This window comes from Conger conger, chromosome 10 (assembly GCF_963514075.1).
Source record: "Conger conger chromosome 10, fConCon1.1, whole genome shotgun sequence".
Classification (NCBI taxonomy): Eukaryota; Metazoa; Chordata; class Actinopteri; order Anguilliformes; family Congridae; genus Conger; species Conger conger.
The window spans coordinates 33,363,620-33,388,316 of record NC_083769.1 but is presented as its reverse complement, the minus strand read 5'-3'; the positions used below and the strand labels follow the sequence as shown (position 1 = coordinate 33,388,316).

The window sequence follows — 24,697 nt, the reverse complement described above, 5'->3', positions numbered from 1 at the left end:
ACAGGGCAGGGGAACGCTTGAAATGTACAGAGGACATCCGAATGAGAAAGACCGAGAATGAAAAAGAGACGATTGACCTTATGTTACGTTCGCGTAACAATGCCTTTATTAAACAACTAGCAGATCATTACCAACCTGGATATTATTATTTGGCTCAACGTGCCCAGCCAGTATTGCTTTTTATATTTTAAATCTGCAGCACTTCTATACCTGACACAAGTGAAGTTGGAATCCTGATTAGCATCTCCAATTTTGTCAGCAATGGGGCAGCAAACATCCAAGTTCATCAGCACATACCAAAAAATACATAAACAAATCTAAATTAAAGCAATGCATCTCACACCTAAAAACAGCCACTAAGAGAAAAATTACAACAGGGCGCAGGGCCCAGAGGTTGGATATTATGTTTGATATATTGCCACTTGTATTGTGTGTCACAAAAGCACCATAAAGTGAAATGACCCAGAAATTGAGTCCAAGTGAGCCACAAACGGGTCTGCACTTTCTCACAGGAAACGCTCCTTTAGTAGAAGTTTCAAGAACGACATCAGCTGTTGTCTGGCATTCCCAGTAACAGAATGAAGGGAGAGCATAATTACTGGTTTTTCCATGCTGAATTATAGTGAAAGCTGAAAAACATCAACTAAGCCTATTTTATTGAATCATAATCCCCTATCAAATTGTAGTGGCCAGCATTACCCTGAAGAAACTGCATTGTAACCATAGCAACCACTGTTTGCCCAATCAGGGAGTGTGACCAGCAGCAGTCGTGTTTCCGCATCCAAAATAATGCAAAACCATATTTACCCTTCCTTATCTTTTGTTTCCATTAAAAGTTTTCCACTATCCTAAGGTAGCATTACTAGGGTAACCATAGCAACCGCCCTTTTCCCCAATCAGAATCACAATCACAGCTGAAATCGCAGAAAACTGAACTCAAAATCTTTTCGATTTGTACAGAAGCCGTGAAACTCTGAGGATGGGCCCCTGACCAGGCCAGCTCTCGCGCGAGGAAGGGGCCAGGGGCCCGGACTCACCAATACGGTTGCCCGGGGGCCGGCAGGTTTCCAGAATCTTCAGCATGCGGAAGGGGGAGAGCCGCTGAGGCTCCCGGCCGCCGTCCGCCATCCTGGCCCCGCGAGGAGACCCAGCGGACGGGGCGCCGTGGGGCGAGACAGCCACCGTCACCGAGGAAGAGCTCCAACCAGAGAGAAACCCGCCAGCAAAGAGCCAAAGACACACTCGGCCAGGCTGCTCCTGGATCTACAGAAAAACTACGCTTTATCTCGTACAGTCACTGCCCCGATTCCTGCAGCCTCCTCAGCCTATTCTAGCACAGCCTGCTACCTCTCTGTAGACTCTGTCAGAAACACACACTCACTCACTCACTCACTCCCACCAGGTCCTGAGACTCAAAAATCCACAAACAATAGTCCAGAACAGGTAAGTTCCCAGGGGGAAATTCGACACACCAATAACACTGAGTGTCCCTCTCTCGCTTACTCCCTCTCTCTCTCTGTCCCTCCCTCCCTCTCTCTCTCTCTCTCTCTCTCTCTCTCTGTCCCTCTCCCGTGTTCTTTTCCTTTGTGTTGACTGCACAGCTGCAGTCAGAAGCAGGGTGCTGACTCAGGAAGGCCAGGAACAGAGCAGGAACACAGGTGCTGGACACACTGTTCACACACAGCGCGCAACACACACCACACTAACGCACGGCACTGCGCAGGCACTCTTTCTCACCAATCACACACGGCTGGACCGCAAGGCTGTATTAAAATCAGCGGTCCTTCCATAGAAGATATCAAATCTGCCACCCCCCCTACACACACACACACACACCACCTCAACAGCGAAAACACAGATAGGATCTACAGCCCTTTCATCCTCCCTCCCAGTTCTCTCTCTCTGGTCTCCTCTTCTTTTTGTTCGTCCTGTTTATCTCTGTTCTGCCCGGGCTCCAAGTTTCTCTCCTGTCACTCTGTCAGCGCTCCCCCTCTCTCTCTCTCTCTGTTCTATCCTCTTTTCTCCTGATATTATTGAGCATGCGACAGTCTCGTCCGATCCTGGCTCTCTCCCTCTCTCTCTCAGCCACTCCCTCACATAGCTCTGTTTGTCGCTCCGCACTCTCTCTCCTCCGTCTCTATTGTCTGGGCTGCCCGTTCGCAGACGTGAAGCGCTGAGATTAATCTCTCTCTCCCTCTCCGTGTTTCCGTCTTGTGCCGTGCCTGCCGCCAAGACCGCGCAGATCACGTCTTTTCACTCCCCCCTTCCTCCACTGAGACTCCAATCCCTTCTCTCTCCCCCTCTCTCCAATTCCTTCTGTCTCCCTCTCTCTCTCCCTCCCTCCCTCACACTCCCTCTCTTTCTTCTGAGCAGAGGACGAAACCCTTCCTGCAGTCCGTCTCTGGTGTGTGTCCCTGTCTCCACTTAGGCAGGACAGAGAGCTGCAGTCCAGTCCGGGTGGAAACCAGCACTCTACAGTAGCACCTGCTGGCCCCAAACCTCCATCTCCCTCCCTCCCTCTCTATGCAAATCATAGGAGAACCTCCCTCGCGCTTCCCTGCTCTCTCTCCTCCCCCAGACAGAGCACACAGGCCATTTATCATAGACAGCAGAGCAGCAGAGAAAAGCACACAGCGACGTAATTAACCCTTCAGCACTCAGTCCCCCACAATGCACAGGCAGGACGGTGTCGTGGTGGGAGTGCAGGGGACCCATGGAGACCCGTCCTCACGCGTGACCATCAGTATGCGGCACGCGAACGCACCGCCACACGAAGGGAGGGGTGCCCAAACACTTCTGTCAGGCAGCGCAAAACCACGGCAGGCACACGCGTGGCCAAAACACAACAGCAGCTCCCGTTCTAATGCTACTGTCATGGACACATCGGTTAATCCCACAGGAGAACCTCCATCAGGTCTGAATACCAGAGGAGAAAGGGTTCCCCTCACACAGGCCTTCAAGCAGAAGGCTCCTGATCGCAAGGCTGCTGGGTCCTGATCGGTCTTATGAATTCGCTTCACTGGGTCTTTAGTATAACCCAGTTTGAAAGGACAATAACTTGGAAAGCTATATTAAATATTATACAACATTTTTTTTTTTAAGTCTGAATGTCAGAATGCCAAAGCCCACTGCTTGAGTCAAGATAACTAGGGGCCATCTGGTGTGTGTGAAAGGTGTGTGAAACTAAATAAAGAACTAAATAAAGAACTAAATAAAATGACTCCCTCTGTTCAGAATGTTCCTGTTAATGAGTGTTCAGCTCACATGGACTTGGACCCACAGGGACTGTGTAGGTAGATATGCAAGTACAGAAGCTATAAGCAAATTGCAGTTAACAATAACATTCAGAATTGCATTCCTCTAATATTGAGGCTTGACATCTTCTGGTGCTCTATGCAGCACACTGATCACAAGGCTGTACTGGTGCCCTATGCAGCACAATGATCACCACAGGGCACTGGTGCCCTATGCAGCACACTGATCACCACAGTACACTGGTGCCCAATGCAGCACACTGATCACCACAGTACACTGGTGCCCTATGCAGCACACTGATCACCACAGGGCACTGGCGCCCTATGCAGCACACTGATCACCACAGGGCACTGGTGCCCTATGCAGCACACTGATCACCACAGTGCACTGGTGCCCTATGCAGCACACTGATCACAAGGCTGTACTGGTGCCCTATGCAGCACACTGATCACCACAGTGCACTGGTGCCCTATGCAGCACACTGATTACCACAGTGCACTGGTGCCCTATGCAGCACACTGATCACCACAGTGCACTGGTGCCCTATGCAGCACACTGATCACCACAGTGCACTGGTGCCCTATGCAGCACACTGATCACGCTGCTCCTTCCCTGCATGTGTGTGTGAGCATATATGCGTGTGATAAAGTACACATGCATAGGCGAATATGATGCATGCCTGTGTGCCTGAGGAATCCCATAATCCCTCTGTGTTGCTACCAGCATGTTAAGCCCCACCATGAGCGAAAAAACGAAGGACAAAGCAGTCTGTGCCCGGGTCTGTGTGCGTCTGTCCATGCTTGGGTCTACATTCGCCTTGTCTGAGACAGACAGGCCCTCGTGCGATCGATCACACTATCCCATCCCCGACTGCAGATGGAACAAAAGCCACTGTGTGGAAATACACTGCACCGGACAGAGGGAGGTTGTTATGAAGCAATCAGGTCCCATGATGGCTGTTATGAAGCAATCAGTCACCCGCACCCCCTGAACCCACCCACCCGATCTGCACTGCCACAGTGTGCAGGCCACTTTCAATGTGCAGACCACCTTAAGCATGTGGACGAATGCGCATTCACGCACTCATTCAGCCTAAAGGCACGCACACAAGCAAGCGTGCAGCCTGAACACATGCACACGCGCAAATACGCACTCGCGCACACACGTCCAACAGCATGCAGAAGCCTTGGCAGAGCCTTCACTGCAAGCGCTTCAGTGGATATCCTTTTGAGAGTATTACCCTGTCAGACACATGGACAGACAGACGTCTAGTTGAATAAACTGAGGGAAGTGCCTGCAAATTAGAGTGCCCTGGAAAACTGCAAGCTGTCATCTAAAGGAATTAAAACCAGCAAAAGTGTTCTGCTGGACGTACCAAGAATTTATCAATAAGCTTCAAAGGAAAGTTCTAAGAAACAGCACAACATACAGCACAACAACGTACTGTCACTCAAATCAGGACTGAGGAACCGCCTGTCCAATAGGAAAGAAGCCTTTTAATGCAGCTCACTAAATAAATATTAGTCTGGAAGCACTGCAACATTCCACTGGCATTAATCTGATGAGCTGCATGAAAAGGTCTCTTTACTGTAGAAAAAAACCACACACGCAAGCAATTTCAACAGGCCATTATCCAGAGAAACAACTATGTCATGGGAGCCATGCTCTCCAGCCATGCATCTATTTCTGCATACCTCACCACCTATATATTTTCAAAGATCTGCAAACTGTTTCTAGTCAATATCCAAATTCGGTTAGATCTCCATGTTAATTTGTGAGAGGAAGATGAAAATTGAGCCAGAGAGCCCCTGAGGGGGTCACTCAGGGTCAGGTTTAATGAAGTCTCCACCCCCCTGAGACCCCAGTGGGGGAGGGGGGGATGTCACAGGGAGGATACTCGATCACGCCCGAATGGATCAACTCAAACATGCTTACTAAACAAAATGACACTTAACCAATCATTTATTATTACACTTGCAATACCTGAACGACCTTCAAATGTGAAGAAATCCACCAGGTTTAAAAATCGATATAGACGTCAATGTAATCTGACAGGTATGCATGTGTGCATCAATACAGCTATGGCTATTATGCTAAAGCAAAAAATAGGCCAATACTGTAGTTCATAATTTTTAACCTGACAGAGAACAGTAGCCACTGCGATGGACTCCTCAACAACCATCTGGATCTGAGAAGTATCTTTCACTTTCTGAGTCGGGACTGTTCTGATCTCACACACGCACTCATGTACACACGCACGCACACGCACACACACACACACAAACACACACACACACACACACACACACACACACACACACACACACACAAACACGCGCGCGCACCCCCACCGCCCCACAGGCAGTAAAAGCTTTTAATTCAATTTAAGCCTCAAGTTCAGAGATGGAGTTATTATTTACAGCAATTCATCATAAAAACCTGCCTGCCTAGTGCACACACACACTCACTCACTCTCTCTCTCTCTCACACACACACACACACACACACACACACACACACCATTTCTCACGAGCCACTTCAGCAATTCCTGTGTGTGCATGTGTGTGCGGACAAGGACAAAAACAACCCATTTCACCTACAACCCTCCCTCTCTCGGTCTCTACATCGTTTCTCTCATTACACGCCATTCTCTGCCTCCCTCCCGCTGCTTTCCCCTCCCCCACTTCACACCATCACAATGTCTGCTCACTGCTGTGCTAAGAACATGCCTGTCTGTACCCAGCACAGAGCGTCCCACACCAAACACAGAAATGAGCGCCAGGGATTATGGGAAGCAGGAAGAAATCCCTGTAACACAGGAGCGCAGAGCGTCTCCGCTGCAGTAATTACCTCTAAACCCCTTATCTGTGACTGGGGCTGAGGCGTCAATCTCATTATTCAATTACAGAGCTGCAGCGGCCTCATGCAGCTCGCTCGCTCGCTCACTCACTCACTCACTCACTCACTCACTCACTCACTCACTCACTCACTCACTCACTCACTCACTCACTCACTCACTCACTCACTCACTCACTCACTCACTCACTCACTCACTCACTCACTCACTCACTCACTCACTCACTCACTCACTCACTCACTCACTCACTCACTCACTCACTCACTCACTCACTCACTCACTCACTCACTCACTCACTCACTCACTCACTCACTCACTCACTCACTCACTCACTCACTCACTCACTCACTCACTCACTCACTCACTCACACGACTAACAGTGCAGGCAGGCACTCACTCACTCTCACACTCACACACACAAGCACGACACACACACACACACATATGCACGACAGACACACACACGACAGACACACACGCATGCATGACAGACACACACTCACACACACGCGCAGACACGCACGGCAGACACACACACACACACACACACACTCACACTCACACTCACACACAGAGGATTACACATGTTTTGCACTCTCCCCTACTCTCCCTTTCAATCTCCCTAGTGGGTTCCTGCCAGCAGCTCAACAGAAACGCAGAAGCAACATTTTGGCCTGGCACAAAGCTACAAAGCTGGCATACAAGTCACAGAAAAAGACTGATTATCGTGAAAAAAAGGAACCAATAACAAGTTGAAATTGATGGCAAAAGAAGAGCAGAGCGGGTGTGCTTCTCTTCCTGTGCCTGCTGCAGTGAGGATGGGCAGGGTTGGTGGAGGGCTGGTATTACTGCCTCCAGATGGGCATCAGCACTTTCCACACAGCTCTCTCCCTCATATGTGCCAAAAAACACAAAGAATGCCAGTAAGAATAGCAGTCAGGGTTTGTATATCTTTTAGTAAGACTATTCTGTATTCACACTTTCAATTTATTAGAATTTACTGAAATAATGGCATTACAACTGGTGACAACAAATAATGTGTTCATTATGGAAAAAACTGAAGTAAATTGAGGCCGCCTAGCCGTCTGCCAAACCTGTAAAATCAAAGTAGCTCTAAGGTACTGGAGTCAACCAAGCTGAAACACATATTTTCAAAAACATACTTAGTAGTTGCTCAACCATTGCATCCATGTTTGCAGAACCATTTCATATAGAATTAGATGTAATATAACTTGTAGTCATATGTGTTTTAGACTTGCACCAGGTTTGCTAGCAGCACTTGAAAGTTTAAACGGATAAACATGGATACACTAGCTGATTAGCTCAGTAGGCACTATAACAAATCTACATCATCAGAAAGATGTTAAATCATTTACCCTTCCCCGAGCCTTCTATTAAGGAAAATAGCTGAACTGTTTGAATACAGCTCCTTGTAATGATTAGCCTACTGCTGCCTCTGAGTGAATTCGTTTGCCAAGGGATAGAGCATAAGAATACAGAACAAATATTATAAAAAAGTAGTGAAGAAAGCCCTTTCTCAGGGCTAATATGTGTCTTCAGTACTGAGGTAGCTTAACTCGAGCTTCAACTGCCCGTCAGCTGTACAATACACACCAACACACTCAAGCAATATGTTTTTCTGATTGTTGTTACAATTCTTTTGGCAGGTTTGATATCATATAATATATATTTACATTCAGAATCTGAGAAAACGCATCTAATTGTGCATCTCCTTGTATTCTAAAAAATGAATTCCTTCCCAAGCCAATGTGTAATGTACAATGAATATGCAGACTAATATGTGGACTAAAATGTACGATAGAAGAAACCTACCCAACACATTTCAGAATAAAACACACAAACCCCATCTTTTGTCTGGCCCAACTCCAACTACTAACATACCACTAATGATAACAGTTCAAAGGAGGCCTTTTAAAACTCCTGAGACCCAGCCCCCCTGCAGAATGAGCCTGCTCTAACAGAGAGGACTTGGAGGCGGAGGGGTGAAGGGAATACCCCGTCACCACAGACCTGCACTGTGTGCGTATGTCAGCCGGAGCCCCGGCCCTGCCCAGCAACAGGGGCGAGACGCAGCGCAGCAGTGTGTATCTGCAGAGCGCCGTTTCCTTTGGTTTTCATCAGCCACAGCCCGGCGTGAGGGGGGCCGTGTGTGTGTGTGTGTGTGTGTGTGTGTGTGTGTGTGTGTGTATGCGCGTGTGTGTGTGTGTGTGCGTGTGTGTGTGTGTGTGTGTGTGTGTGTGTGTATGTGTGTGTATGTGTGTGTGTGTGTGTGTGTGTGTGTGTGTGTGTATGCGTGTGTGTGTATGCGTGTGTGTGTGTGTGTGTATGTATGTGTATGTGTGTGTGTGTGTGTCTGTCTGTGTGTGTGTGTGTGTGTGTGTGTGTGTGTGTCAGTGTGTGTCTGTTTGTGTGTCTCTGTGTGTGTCTGTTTGTGTGTCTGTGTCAGTGTGTGTCTGTCTGTGTGTCTGTGAGCCGGGGGCTCTGGGCGGGGCTCTGCCCAGCACTGGAGTAACTGCATTACCAGGGAGGCTCTCTGCTGGATTGTGAATATGAAATCCACTGGGGAACAGTGCTTAATGCACCGCATGGCTCTGCTCCACACCACCATGTTCAGCTCCTGCAGACAGGGTCTGATTCCGCCCGCGGTCAGCACCCTGAGCGGGGACTCTGTGTGACTGCATGCAGAATGCAAGTAACAACTGGCCATAAATATACAAAGACCATAAAACACGTCTTTACATGCAAGGAGCAAAAAAAAGAAAAAAAGGAAAAATACATTTCTGACTAATGTTCCCAGTCTGTGTACTTAAAAGAATTGAAAGCGTCTTAATTAGGAGCTCTGAGAGGAAGTGGCTGGGGGGAGCGTGTGTGTGGGGGGGGAGAAATCGCACCATCATGGAGATCCATTAGCTGTGGACGTGAGCGGACTGCAGAGGGAGGGCAGGGTGAGTCAGCAGCCGTGCCGTAGAACAGCGCAGTCTTCCTCCTGCTCCGAGGGCCAACCCTCAATCCTCCTTCACAAAGGCCTGCCCCCATTCCCCTCTTCTCATACACTCACACCTTCCCCCTGCTTTACGTTCCCTCCTCTTTCCCTTTCTCCTCCGTCCTACCCTTTTTCCCCATCAGTCCTTCTGTTGCTCTTGTCTGATTCATAAAGAGAGGTGTTTCAATAATGACGTCGTGTTCCCAGGGGACAACCCACCCAGCCCTCAAGAAATCAAAGCCCGCTCCAAGACGTTTGCAAAATGCAAAGCAGAATTAAACCACGTCTCACAGGCAGGAAACTAGCGTAGGGTACGGACGCCGCACGCCCGTACGGACTCCCACGCACCAGCGAGTTCCACCAGGCCCGTGCGCGCGGTATCCTCAACCACGCTCCGCGTCACCGCTCGAATTGGCACACACGGGCGTCAGCCTATCACGAGCAGGGGAAGAGGCGTGTGCCCGTGTGATGAGTCACACAGCCTGGGCACACATGAGGTAAGCTGCCCATCCCTCACCTGTCATCCCTTTACCAATCCAGCCCAGCTGGGGAGGAAGGCACAGTCTCTTAGCTTGTTTGCAGGGTATGACACATTGTGGGTCAGACACTGGAACAGGTTTGTAGGGTATGACACATTATGCCGTTTGATTAAACCGTGGCTCAGACACTGGAACTGGTTTAACCTCCCCCTCTCTTCGGGGTTCTGCCAGATTACACTCTTCCTGAGATCTGTACAGCAGCCTTCAGACCAGACTTATCCCAACTCCCCCCTCCCTCTCAGCCGAAATGTGGAACTTTAGCGGCCTTGCAAGGATTCTCACTTCAGTGCCAAAGCCACACGTGGCCTTTCAGCCTTTCCTTTTCGAGTAGCACGCGATCGTCTCCGTCTGCTCAACACAGACGAAAACTAGTGAAGAACACGCCAAAAATATGTGGCGGTGTGCTTTTGAGATGTGTGCAATGGTGCCAACACAGCCTGCAGATTATATGCGCCAGGCAGTTACAAACAGCACTGAATGAATGCTACATTTTAATAATTTTAAATCAAATTTCCTGTTACATGCCACCCTGAATGTCAGGCGGTGTCTATGTGTATACCCAGTTGGCATCCTCTGCTACAGGGTTCCAGACCTGCTGAGGATGATAGTTGTTTCTCTTTAGGTGATATACAAAATACTTCCACAAAACAGGCCTACACAGCAGGTAGCTTAAGCAAAAGCTTGGTCATTGAGTGGGAAAATATAGCATGCATTGGGGAATGAGGTCTTCAGTTCATTTCTGTACTACATTCTCATTAAAATGACTTGCCACTATGTTTCCCAGCTACGGCTCCCAAGCATTTATTTATCTGTATTACTCTTTATAATAAATTAAATATTCATGAGAGAATAGGCAGGGAGTCCTGGAATGTGTTTGCGGTTTTAGTGATTCTCTAGGTTCTGCTAATGTTTTGAATCAGAACGGAGAGTAACCATCTTTCTGATACTGAATATTCAAAAGCACCTGCCTTCAATGGTTCCACCATGCAGTGACTGAACATCTGGTGTCTTGTGAGTGAGAATGGTGCGTCTTTGATTCTACAGGGAGCGCACTCTGAGGTTTTCATTCAAAACAATGTCGCTCAGCATTCAAAAATACAAATATGAGAAATGTCCTTTCAGCTACAAGACAGACACCATATGATACATATGTTACAGCGCCTTGTGAAATAGCAGAAATATGGCACTTCTGAGCTGACTGAGGCTTTTTATATAATTTTTGTTTGCATCCCCATCAATGTCAGCATAGTGCAGATGTTAGCTAGCAGATTTTCTGTCAGTAAGATTTTATGGCTGAGTTAATGCAGCTCAGTTGTAAATTCAGATATACAGTGAGGTCCATAATGTCTGGGAGAAAGATATTTATTTGCCTCTGTACATAGTCTTAGATTTGTAATCAAACAATTCACATGTGGGTAAAGTGTACACTCTCAGCTTTTATTTTAATACACGTTGTCCCAAACAGTAATGAGCGCATTGTACATCAGAAAATGACACGTGCCCTGTGATCGGCTACAAAATCACTGATGGCAAAGTCTCACTGTAGGACTACTGTACTGAGCTGTGTGAGGGAAATTACTGACAACATGACAGGGGACAACACCATTCAACATCCACAGGAATGAAGCACCTTATGGACTGGAGGATGAGACAGAGAGAGAGAAAAAGACAAAGACAAAGAGACAGAGAGAGAGAGAGAGAGAGAGAGAGAGAGAGAGAGAGAGATGAAATGCAGATGAAGAGTGCAGATGGACAGTGAATGACAGAGAATGAGTGAGGGGGAGATTAGTGATGTATAGGCGATCAAACACATCTGCACATTAGTAAGCAAAGTGCAGCACAGGAAGTAAAGTAATTACAGTCCTGTGGACCTTCTGTGCACATGAAATGCTTGTGTCACAGAACAGGGGACAGATAAAAGCCGACTTCTACCCGCTACTAAGCTTTTAGCCAAAGTAGTATCCGAACTATTGGCACTGACAAAGACAGGGTGCCTTTTTAACTTCTACTAATATCAGCTATGCTGTCAAAAATCCATATCTTGTTTGTATGAATGGCACAGTCATTTGAGCCAGAGAACCTGAGAGAGAGAGAGAGAGAGAGAGAGAGAGAGGGAGGGAGAGAGAGAGAGAGTCACCGAGAGATCCGGTCCTCTGCAGGGCGAGATAGGGTCTCTCCAGCGCCCCTCCCAGGTCGCGGTGCAGGGCAGCCCGCCCCAGGTTACCCGCATACTGACGCAGGAAGGAGGGCGCGCTGTGGGAGGGGGGGGGGCGAGCAGGGCACACCATCGGCTCTGAGAGAGGGGGGGAGGGGGGACAAAAACACAGGGAAGGGCGGGCAGGGAGGGGGGAAAGAGAGATAAAAAGACACGGGGATGAGGACAGGAGTCGAGAGAAAGGAGAGTGGGGCGGAGGAGTTTGAGAAAGGACAGGGTTGAGAGAGATAAGAGGAAGGAGAAAATGGAGTACGGGTCACAGATGAAACAATCTGAGGATGTGAGGCACAGGCTGCACAGCTAATAATGACGATATGCACAGGCTGCACTGGTAATCATGGGGATATTATGCACAGGTAATCATGGGGATATTATGCACAGGTAATCATGGGGATATTATGCACAGGTAATCATGGGGATATTATGCACAGGTAATCATGGGGATATTATGCACAGGTAATCATGGGGATATTATGCACCGGTAATCATGGGGATATTATGCACAGGTAATCATGGGGATATTATGCACAGGTAATCATGGGGATATTATGCACAGGTAATCATGGGGATATTATGCACAGGTAATCATGAGGATATTATGCACAGGTAATCATGAGGATATTATGCACAGGTAATCATGAGGATATTATGCACAGGTAATCATGGGGATATTATGCACAGGTAATCATGAGGATATTATGCACAGGTAATCATGGGGATATTATGCACAGGTAATCATGAGGATATTATGCACAGGTAATCATGGGGATATTATGCACAGGTAATCATGGGGATATTATGCACAGGTGATCATGAGGATATTATGGTGCACAGGTAATCATGAGGAAATTATGCACAGGTGATCATGAGGATATTATGGTGCACAGGTGATCATGAGGATATTATGCACAGGTGATCATGAGGATATTATGGTGCACATGTAATCATGGGGATATTATGGTGCACAGGTGATCATGAGGATATTATGGTGCGCAGGTAATCATGGGGATATTATGGTGCACAGGTAATCATGTTGTCTATGCATGTCCTCTCACAGTTCATGTCCTGGGTTGTTTGAAAGATTCAGTTTCAGTGAGATCTCTGTGGACCCAGACAGCTTTCGTGTGGGCATGAGGGACATTTCCAGAAGTTTCTAGGGACCTGTTGGTTTTATAGAGGCTGGTATTGGGCATTCTGAGTGGAAAGCAAGAGAAGTACCCCTGAAGTAACTTCAAACCAGCTTGTAAAGTGAAAATAATATCCTTCAGTGCACATACAAACCACACCGGCCAAATTAAAAACATGGTTAAACCAGAGTGATGTCACACGAGCCGGAATCCCAGTGAGGCTCATCTCCGTGACGACGGTCCACTCTTTGCACTGTGCTGGGTGTGACACAGCTCTTTTATGAGTCTGGGCGCAGGCTCACCCACTTCAAAGCCCCAGGCTGCCTGCACAACGGGCTCTAGAGTGGACTGTGTCTGTAGGAGACAGCATGCTGGCCTCGTTGCCCAGTCCAAAATGCACAACCAACCAGAAGAGTGCCCAGCAGGAAACCAAGGGGATCCTAAACAATGGTAGTTCAGCTAATGGGGTAAAATCCTGGCAGCTATGTCCAAGGAGCCTTTGCCAGAACTGTCTCCTTCCGGTCGCTGCCTATTGGAGCTAAAATCCAATGGACAACTCAACCAAGAAGGCGCCAGAATCAGTGCATATGATCCCAAACATTGGCCTTGAGCGCAATCTCAGACGACTTCAGATAAGACAGCTCACCGCATCACTGCATTGGTGTGAGTATGCTGGGTAAACTCCACAGAGCTAAACTGCCAAAGTGAAAGGAACAGACATGGATAAAGGAGAAGATAAGCACAGACAGGCGGTTAAGCTGTAAAACAAAACTAGCAACAACAAAAAAAAAAAAAGATTATTCTCATTAATGTTAAGTTAGTGTGAAGGGATAGTGTAAACAAGCAAACAAATTATCCCTGTCATGTGACGTGGACATGAAGGCAGGTCCCTAAAGTTTCCGCTCATCTCAGTGACCGAGCTCACGCAACTACAATTTAACATTATTTTACATAAATGAAAAGCATATGGGACATACATTACTACTACGGCTCAAGCACTTCACATTTCATAATGTCTTTGTGTGTGCCTTTTCCCTCTCACTAAAATCCTGATCCCTCAGCGTCTTTTGCCCTTACAGAGAGCGTAGAAGAATATCAATCCAGGACTACTGGAGGACTCCCAAATCTGAGTCCATTCTCTGCAGTGCTGGTCCAAGCCGTGACCTTGCCCCGCCCTGCCCGGCCCTGCCCTGCCCTGCCCCATCCCACACCAGGCCACACCAGGCCACACCCATCCTTTCTGCAAGGGCACCCTCCCTCCCACTCAATCTCTCACTGCGCGTCCAATTAGCATGCCAACAGATTTATGAGATATAGTCTGCATCTTTAATGCTCTGTAGCTTTATTACATTGGGGGAGAGAGAGAGAGAGATATGTACATTTAGCGCAGTGTTAAATAGCCCTCAACTCTGCAGGCTGTGTTAGGAATAGCACCAATCTCTCTCCATGAAGCCATTACTATCACAAGCCACTTGGAAGTAACACAAATGTAGATAACAATGAATAAAAAGACACAAAACTGGTTGCAATGTACCAGAGCTGCATAAAATGTAAAACTGCAGCTCCGACATTGTAAAATCAAACAAGGATGAAAAAGACAAATAGGCAACGATAAAGAGCTGGGAAATAATAAGGAAGCAAATACACGCTAGAGTTTATAATGCAGGATATGGGCACTCAAGTCCCATTTCCATCCACTCCTGGAGGCAGATGGGTGAAACAGCTCCGGATATCATGGCTCCTTACAAATCAATGCTATGTCACTAAATTATTTCTCCTGCTAGGTCTGTCATTAGAAAAACCATATTTTCAGACCACACACCAGTGTACAGCTTCCACACAGTGCCTCTCAGTCACCACCAGAGGGCACACACACAACCAATGCTGCGGTTTATGAGAGTACTGCACACATATACTTTGGATAGCACCATAAAGCAGAGGTACAGATAAACACATCCACCATCTGGCAGTCAACCGCTGCTGACAGTACAATAAGGACAGCAGTCAGCACTTCACCACAAATGTAAAGGAGGCAAGGGGTGATGTCATTTCTAACAAGTCCACACAGTATTTTTGTGGCAAAGAGGGCCAAAATTCAGTGTCTAAAACACAAATCCAAAAAGATATCAAATTATTATCTGCCAGCCTTGAAGTGCAGACACCAGACCAGCAGGGTACAAAGACAGGAGAGATGCTCACAAAATCATGCAGACACCCTTTACCTCCTGATCACTTGTGTATGTAAACGTTAAACCCCTGCACGGCTCAACTGTCACAATGACCGTTCCTCTTCCTCCTCCTCCTCCTCATCATCATCTCCCAGCACACAGCGGTGAAGGTGTTAGGATGAATGGACAGTGCTTGTGCAGCTGTAAATTCAGTGACACCTGCAAATCGGACCCTATATTTCGGTCCCGGTGTCTCTATCCATTCTTGAATACAACACTATCACATCATCGTGTGCACTATGCAGAAGGTGAACAGTAGCTGTTGGCACTCCTACGGTAGCTAGTTAAAGCTAAGAAGGCTACCTAACAAGCTAGCTAGAAATGGGATATACTTACAAACATGTCTATCATCTCGCTAGCTTGCTATGTGAGTGGGCTTAGCTAGCTTGTAAATCAAATGCTAGGTCAGCTATATAGCACGCAAATATTCTGACTGACATATTAGCAGGCTTACTTGTACGCACAAAAGTGCAAATTTTCACAGTGCATTCCCACTTGTTTAGTGTCAACGTTAAAGCGATATCAATTGGACTGAATTCACTGTGGCTTCATCATCTCAAAAGCTAGCCACATTTGAATACCTAACAGGCAAATGTTAGCTATCAAAAGCATGCCTTAGCAACTATGATAGTGTATCCACCTAGCTAGCTGCCTGGTGCCTACTGTAATTCACAACAGCTAGCTCGCTAGTTAGTTAGCCATCTTAGCTATTGCTAATGGTTAGCTATTAAGTTACCTAACGTAACTGAAACAATAAGTGCAGAACTAAGTACGATAATAATGTTGTATTCAATAAGGGGTCAATACAGCACAATGTCACCAGAACCGGAAAAAGGGCATTGCAAGATTTGCAGGTGTTGCCAAATTTGCAGCTACACTTGCAGTGATGACAGTGGTAATGGTGATGATGTTATTGTTACATTATATTTACCAGAGGGTCTTGAATAAGTCACACAAGTTTTTGCATTTCTACACAGATTTAATTGAAACAGCTGGATATGTACTGAAGCAATTCAGCTTTAGTACCTTACTCAAGTGTACGATGGCAGTGTCCTATCTGGAAATCAAACCTGCAACCTTTAACATTATACTACATTGGCACCCATGATTCCATCAGCCATCAGTCTTGGTTTTGGTAACGTTTTCCACCATTTGGCAAGAATGAACGACGAGACTGAGCTTTTCACAAACCATGACCCTGCTCATGAAATTGAACCAAGGTCACAGGCTTTAGAATACCCAGAGAATTGAAAAACAAGAGAGATAAGGTCCGCCGGGCAGACACATCAGACCCGAGTCACAGATAAAGTCAGGCGGGCGTAAACGCGCGAGGCGCGGTCTTACCGTTGTCGCGGGCGGCAGCGGGCTCGTCCAGCGTCATCTGCTCGGCGAGCTCGGACAGCGAGTCGTCCACGGGCCTGGCGCTACGCAGCGACATGGACAGGCGCCGCTTGATGATCTTCATCCTATCCATCCGGCCAGCGCCCCCTGTGGGCCTCCGCGGGCCTGCAGAGAGAACGCGCCATCATCACGCTGTCCTTTTCCCCTTTTCTCTCCCGTTTATTGTGACATCACTCCCCCCCCCCCCCCCCCCATTCACTGGAATAAGGTGGCAAAACAGCACATCTCTGCCCATTTCCATCAACCCAGAAACAAGCAACATAGTTTGTGTTAAAGTGGCCCTTAATGTTCATACCATCACTTGCGTGTAAAATGGTATTATCACATATTTAATGGCGTTAAAACACAGCTAATAATTCTGTACAAACAGCGGATCCTAAGTACAGCAGAACGTGCTGGAGCGGCAGTACCTGGTCCAGGGGAAGAGCAGTGAGCCACCTGGACTTAAACTCACAGACCCCAGGACCAACGCTCTCCCCTTTATACTACAGCGACACCTAGCGTCACAGTCCCACACACTCAGCATCCGGAGTGAGGGGGTGGACACACACCGTCTGTCACCGAGGCATCCCATCCCTTCCAGACGCACGGCTCTGAGAGCCAGCGAACGCTCAGGGAAACTACATACCCTCTTACTGCAATCCCCCAGAGAGCACGGGCAACAAGATACGCCACTTCCACGGAGAAAGTCTGAGAGGGCGAGGGAGACACACAACCTAATCCTGCCGCCTCCAGCACTCAGGGATCCACAGAGGGCCGGGGCTTCTCCAGTAATGACAGTTAACGGTGTGCGGGGCGGCGGGGGGGGCTGAATTCTCTTCTGTATGCCTGACCCAACTGTCATTAGTGGCACAGCCGACCGGACGGGAGGGTGGACCACGCTGCTCGCAGTCAGAGAGGAAATGACGAGGCAGAGCCGTAACGGAGGACGGTTTACAGAGGATGCAAGGGAGAAATGGAACCTAACGAGAAGTCACCACAATTATTATAATGAACCATAATGCACTCTGACATTCGATGACTGTTAGCAAGATATAAACATTCCGAGTATCACGCTAAAATTTTTATCAAGCAAAGCTGTAGCAATTAATATATTAATCAAGCCAATTAATTAACAAAAGCTTTGATCACCAATTTTATTCTGAGACATGGGGGAAATGGGGGCGGGGGTATACTGTGTTAGGCTGCAGGCTTTTCTGGGACCAGCTCCAAAGTGGGTCTAGGAGCAGATGTATTGCTCCAAAGCAATAAACAACTTACAATGAATATTCATACATTTCAAAAGAAGGGCACATAAACCGTAACAAAAAATACTATCGTACAACAGACAACGTTCATCTAGGTTAGATCTAAGGACAAAACTTGTATTTCAGACTTCCATTCCTCATTTGACCTGGTCCTTAAAAAATAAGCAAGATGGCTAGGGATGCACAATTTTGAAATTCTGGGGCAGATATCAATAAATAATATTTGTCTTGGAGCACTACTTAATTCTTATTCCGATACCTCTTGATTTACAAATGCAATTTTTAACAAATTTTCCATATTCAAGGAAAAGGTAAATGAGCACAAACTAAATATATTTGATAACATGTATTTGGAAAACAAAAGATTTACTCCTGTACAGATTATTATTCAGATTATGAGTCTATGGTGTCTTTGTATATCTTTAGTGGTACAAATTCTATGAATAATTCATAACTAAATGGTTCAGGTGAGGAGGCTAAATAACTAAATGATTAAGCTACTTTTTGCGCATATTTTCAGCATCATCAACTGTGTTGCATGTATGTTGCATCATTTTACCTACCATGATCTGAGCATCAGGCAGACACCATTAAACATATTTTAGCCTTTTACCACCCAATACCACCCAATATGATCCCAAAATTAATATTCATCCTTAAAGAAGCCTGTAAATACCTTCCCCATGTCAACATTTTTCCATATGATCATTGCTAGGCCTGCATTCCTGTGTAAATTATGTTCTTATGTAGGTTAAACAATCCGCATATTGTTTTTAGATTTCAGCGTATTTTCTAGCTTTACTCAGTTCCTTCTGTGCTGCCATGCATATTGCAATGACAGCACTTTCGTTTTCTCCAAAAAAAAAAAGAGTTAAATTGATTCATTAAAAAAAAAAAATGGTAGCCAAATTGAAGTTGTATACTGATGTATATATCCTTATGGTTCATAATAAATTATGAAGATCAAACTGAGCCGAAATATCACATTTTCCCTGGAGAAAAACAGGACATTTTCAGAACAGTTTCAGCTTTGTTACCCAAGGCCAGAATCCTGTGCTGAGGTATTTAGCAGTCCTGCAGGCATAAACACTGTTCCTGTCTCATTTAAACAATCCTATATGTTAAACCAGGATGAAAATGAGACCATCTGAAAAAAGCCATCAAAGCAGGTTAGGTATCATATAAAGGCATCTACAGGCTACACATAGCAGACTCTCTTAGTAATGTTCTGATATCCACTTACCACCTGCCTTTTTGTGTTTTGCCATTTTGCTGCCACAAACCACATAAGACACACAACACAAGTCAAAGTTTAGCTACTAATAGCACCAGCTGGGTCACTCAGTTCCTAAGTTAGTAAGAGGGATTCACTATAATTATGAGCTCATGCAAATGCAGCATTAAAAATCAATTCATGCCTACCTGGGAGTGGGGGTATCCGGTGAATTAATCAAACATCAACAAGGCACGGTACCAGTTTCCACTTCCTAAAAGACATGGCACCTATTCACCACAGCTTCTCCCTAACAATGATGTCCTGCAGGCAGGACCATTTATATACAGTACCAATCAAAGCAGCACCGATTGTCTTTTCAATGTCCGAGAGTACCACTTCAGACCGGCTTTACGGAGCTTCCCTGCTCTGCCCTACAGAAGATGGGCCCAGCTCGTCTGCAGGGTTTCGGGCCCTTTCTGCGGTGTGCCTCTGGGAGGAGAGAGGAGCTGCAGCAGCTCCAGCGAGAGAGAGAGCGAGCGAGGATACTGCAGAGGCTCTCTCCTGGATTCCCTCTCGCAAAGGGAGGACACTTCAGGATATTTCGGTCTGCTCCAGTTTCTGCTTATATAACTGCACGCTGCTTTCACCAGCATGCATCTTCACTTTGACTGCATAGCCTTTGCAGGGAAGACCGGCGGGCAGTTCGTTGGAGCAGTGAAGCACTGCTTATTATGATAAATTCAGTCAGTCAGGCAGTCTGTCAGTGGTGAATATATTAAATATGATAACATTCTCCTGAGACCTGATCATGCAGCTGCTGTCAGTGGGAATGTATGAAGAAAAGGGCAAGAGAAGGGAAGGAGAGCTCATGTTTTAAGCAAACCGCACTTATACACACTGCAGGTTTTGATCTTAATGTGACTTCCTAGTCAAATAAAGGTTTATATATCCTCATTAGCAAGCTTCTGTGGCTGTGTTTGTGACTGCTCACCATAGTTTAAGTGGGCACCGATAGCATCTGCTCTGCCGTCCAAGTGGACACAAAGATGCATGCGCACGCACACTGGGGGGTCCAGAGACTTTAGCTCATTACCTTATCTTAATTTGCAAAGACTCTGTTAAAACAACATGGCCGCTCATGTCTCTAATCCATAACCCATAGGGCAGGACCGAACGTGGGCTCCGGCGGGTGACGCCTCCGCAGAGCCAAAGAGCTGCACTGCCCTTCCTTCCTCTGCAGGCAGGACGTGATGCAATGGCGGCAGCAGAACCCGACTTGACTTGGCGTGTGCCGGAGGTGGGAGTCGCTCCCGAAAGCCGAGGCGAGCGAGAGCGGAACGAGTCCGTGGGACTCTGTGACGGCGCACGACTGCACTGCACTGCAGTGGGGCGAGTAGAGAGGATACGAGAGAGGATGCGATAGAGACAGATGTAATCACATACATTAGTGGGGAGTCAATGAAGGTTCCCCGGGGACATCTTCTGCACAGTCGAATCTCTCCTCCAGCCCACACTACCACCCTGTATGTACAGCCATCCCTTTGTCTCGCTTCTGCCCCTCTACCATATGTTTACTCAACACACTGTAGGTCTACGATACTAATTAGCACTTCTCTTGATCATTCCAAAAACAGAACAAAGCCATCCCATTGTGTCTGTTTTCCTGGGCTATGGAACACGTACAAACATAACAAATAAACAGTCTCTCTTCTGTGTGACCGTCTCTTAATAAATTCCTCTCTTCTACCAATACTTCAGTCCCAGCTGCACAGTGCAGTTGAGATCAGTCTGTGATTGCCAAGTGCCGATGTACAGTGCAGTACTGGGGGGGGGGGGTATATATAAAAAGCTTAAAGCTGATGGTCGGCACTTTAACCTCATGTTCATTGAATCATTTAAAATGTGTTGGAGTACAGAGCCAACACAACAAGAGATGTATCACTGTCCAAATAAATACAGACTGCACTGTATTTATGAATGACAGACCATGTTCCTCAAAGTTGAAACAATATTTATGAATGTGTTGTAGAAAGGAAAAATGTGAGCTCCATAAAATAACTTTCCACAAAGGCAAACTCATCTGTTAGTATGTGATTGCACCCTCTCATTCATTTAAATTGAAGGGGAAAAGAGATCATGAGAGACAGAGAGAGAGAGCTTTTGTAATCTTCACCCATTTGCGAGTCAGAGCTAAATTCACAGGAGATTGTCTCAGCTCATTTAACAAGGAGAGGTGAGCATGCAAGTACAACATTAACAATGCCAGCATGTTTATTCAAAACCAGGTTATTTTTCTGTATGCTGGCATTTCTGGGGTTGCTAGGTTACCACAATCTGCAGTCTGTTTGAGGCAGAGGAAACACAATTTTTGCATTCACAGCTTCATTTTCAAAATGATCACAAGTCACTTCCCTAGACTGTCAACAACTGGAAAATTGTGCAGCCACACTTGCCAGTGAACAACCAACATCCATTAACCAACCACAGTAGCCCCATCATATCTCTCTCACACACACACAGTGAAAAAGAGCATGGATACCTTGTGCCACTCAAAGCCCTGATGGGTGCAGTAGCCCAGGCAAGAGAGCTGAGTGAGTAATGTGCCCGTCAGCTGTACTGCCGACTCCGTCTTGTGCTTTTCTTCTCCCTCACTCTATCTCACACTCACACACACACACACACACACACACACACACACACACACACACACATGCACACACACGCGCACACACACTCTCTCACTCGCTCCCTCATTCTCTGCCCTTCGGGATCATCTACTTTCTGCTTCTCTCATTCTTTGTCTCAGCTTCCCTTTCTTCTCCCATCCTCATCCCATAGCCAACTCATTTCATCAGAGAGGCAGCCCCCCCCCCCCCTCTCCCTCACTTGCTCACTCTCTGGCCTTAACAGTTATTCAAGGAAATATTTATGGCGGTCAAAGACCAACAGTGCCCCCCCCCCCCCCGCCCCCCCCCCAAAAAAAAGGTTTAGAGAGCAGGTGGCTTACAGAAAGATGTAAGAGTGATTGAGGGAAAGGATACAGAGAAAAAGGAGAGTGGAAGAATAACAGAGGACTAAAAGATAAATCAAGTTGTTGTTGTTTTTTTAAGTGAGAAAGGATAAACAGCAAAATAAAGGAGAGAACACAAGAAAGAAAGAGTATGCTTTTTTGATGGCCAGTTTATTAGCCTCTTCGTTGCCTGTAAAAATGAACCAATTAGGGATAGGGCTAAGGATACAGGAACATACAGAACTGAATGAAAATTGATATGCAGCTGGTTCTAGATGGGTTCTGATAGCTCCTCTTTCTTGAGCAATTCTACAATCACTAACGTTAGCTACTCGGAATATGCGCTTTTCCTCACACCATCCAGCGCCCCCCCCCCCCCAATCACTAGCTAAATTAAATGAATTAATTAAGTCAACCGGATAGCATTAGATCCAACAACTCACAATTGAAAAATGGTGGCATATGTGTTTCAGTGTATTATACTGATCAAACCTACACCACACCAAACCTATTAAATACGACACAAGCTTGTGGTCGGTAGTAAGTTACGTTGGAACCATGAAGCAAGCTGGGACACTGCAACCACCAAGCAAACTAACGCAAATACATAGTAACGTAACGAGAATAATGGCAGTGAAGTTAATATCTGTCAGGTGAGCTAAAACTCACAACGCAATCTAGGCCGTTGGCAATCTTTACCGGTTATCGTCGTGTTTTCCTGTCTCCAATACAATCGCGGTAGGCAGGTTGTGGATACAAAGTTAGACCGCCGTGATAATAAAACGGTAAGCGGGCAACCACAACTAAACTGGCGACGATCGAGTGGGTTGAATGTTACCTACGTTGTCATACACTTCTGTATATTTTGTTATGTTTTGAAACTTGATGTATTTGGCTAGCCATGTCATGTTTAAGGTAAGGTAACTCGGCAAACATTAGACACTCTGCCTAGTACCAATGTTAGTTTGTATGCACGCATTAGCGAGCTAGCCTAGCTGTTAAAATGGCTACAGAAATGGTGAGGTGTCTCAAAGTAATAAACAAAACCGATCGAGTTATTTTGTGATTGTTACAATGTAGACATACACACTGGTAGAATGTTTTGCCTGGAAAATACATCGAAGGGTAGTCCAATAACATTAGAAAATCAGTCAAATAGCTAACCAGCTAGCCTAGCACACTAAATTATCCAGCACTAGCTAAACTTTGTCCAGCCTGTGACAACATTCCACGAACTGCCGAACGTAGCTAACTAGCTAACTAGCCATCTAAACACACGGTAATAATCAACATAGCGTATGTGTACATAACGGCAACAATATATACTTATCTGTGACTAAATTGTACTCACCGATTTATATTTTAAACGGATGTAAAAAATAGACTCGTTAATTGTTTCAGTCAGGACGGCGATCCACTCTTGCTACGTTACTGTATCCACTGCGACAAGTTTGCGTAGTTAGCGTGGATTCAAAACAAGACAGAACATACACATCGTCGACAAAAAAAGATAAAAAAATATTTTCTCGCGCATCCATACATTTCCATAGCAGCTCCGTGGGTTATGTAGTTAGCTAGCGACTTGCAGCTGGCTGGCTGCATAGGTTAGTCATCAATTGCATTAACAGTAGTTTTCCTATGGTAACATCCATATTTGAGCGCATTGCTAAGATCCAAGAAGCGAGATTGCGAACAGTAGAGAGTAGAAGGATCCCGGAAAACACCGCAAGCGGTAGCTCTACGTGTGTGCGAGTACGGCCGGGGGAGGGAGGTGGGCTTTTCCACAAGCAAGCGCAGAATGCCTTGGCTGCCTTATTGCCTCGTGCTGTATGTTTTTGTCCTATTATCGCTTATCGGTCACAATTCTTCCCTAACTCTAGTTCCTTTTCTTAACTTCATTGCAATTGATTGATTAAATATATTCAACATATTTTAATTCACTTTGATATTTTGATTACATGCAGGCTTTTTAAAACTTTGTAAAATATTAAGCCAGTATGACTGACATATGATTCAGGACAATCAGACCACAATCCATAAATTGAGAGTTATTTTCTTTTATGTTTCAATAACTTGATTTATCTTGAAGCCAGAAATTACAACTAGAACATGATTAATTGTAGCAACACAGCAAAACAACACGGATTAACCTCAAAAGTAAAATTAGATTTTTTTAAATGTCGTCGTAATTGAAGAACATGACAGGACAGATGTAGACGTTTTCAACCTCAAGTACTCATAACAGAACAATAAGCGGATTCAAATGCTGTAGAAGGATTAAGGAGATACACATCTAAGGCGTACAGATAGCCTGTATGTACAATGAGATTAAAAGATTTGTGATGTAAAATCTGTTTACAGTGCTACAACCCCATATGTATGTTTGCATGTACAATGGGCTCCAAAATTATAGGCACCCTTAATAAAAATGGATAAAAAAAGGCTTCATATAATAAACAACATGGATAATGATCTATATGTTATGTTCAAACACGTGAACTCTATATACTTTCATTTCAATACATTTACTGTCATGTTTCAATGTTTTTTATTGAGTAATGTCATTTTTTCTGAAAATCACAGATGCCAAAATGATTG

The 24,697-nt window shown here is 45.9% G+C and overlaps 1 protein-coding gene across 5 annotated transcripts in view; it reads right to left on the bottom strand.

Moving 5' to 3' along the window:
• The window catches only part of LOC133138165 (cyclin-dependent kinase 17-like), a 50,682-nt gene extending 26,882 nt beyond the window's left edge, over positions 1 to 23,800 (bottom strand). For 2 of the 5 annotated variants that reach the window (XM_061256683.1, XM_061256685.1), the window contains exons 1-3: positions 23,451 to 23,800; positions 16,570 to 16,731; positions 11,793 to 11,948 (exon numbers count right to left, since the gene is read on the bottom strand). In XM_061256683.1, the coding sequence (XP_061112667.1) occupies positions 11,793 to 11,948; positions 16,570 to 16,699 (286 nt within the window). In that variant the 5' untranslated portion in view covers positions 16,700 to 16,731; positions 23,451 to 23,800. Of the gene's footprint in view, positions 1 to 1,037; positions 2,369 to 11,792; positions 11,949 to 16,569; positions 16,732 to 19,295; positions 19,389 to 23,450 lie in introns of those variants that run through there. The other 3 variants (XM_061256684.1, XM_061256686.1, XM_061256688.1) reach the window with 3 other exon arrangements.
• Positions 23,801 to 24,697: the final 897 nt, after the last annotated feature.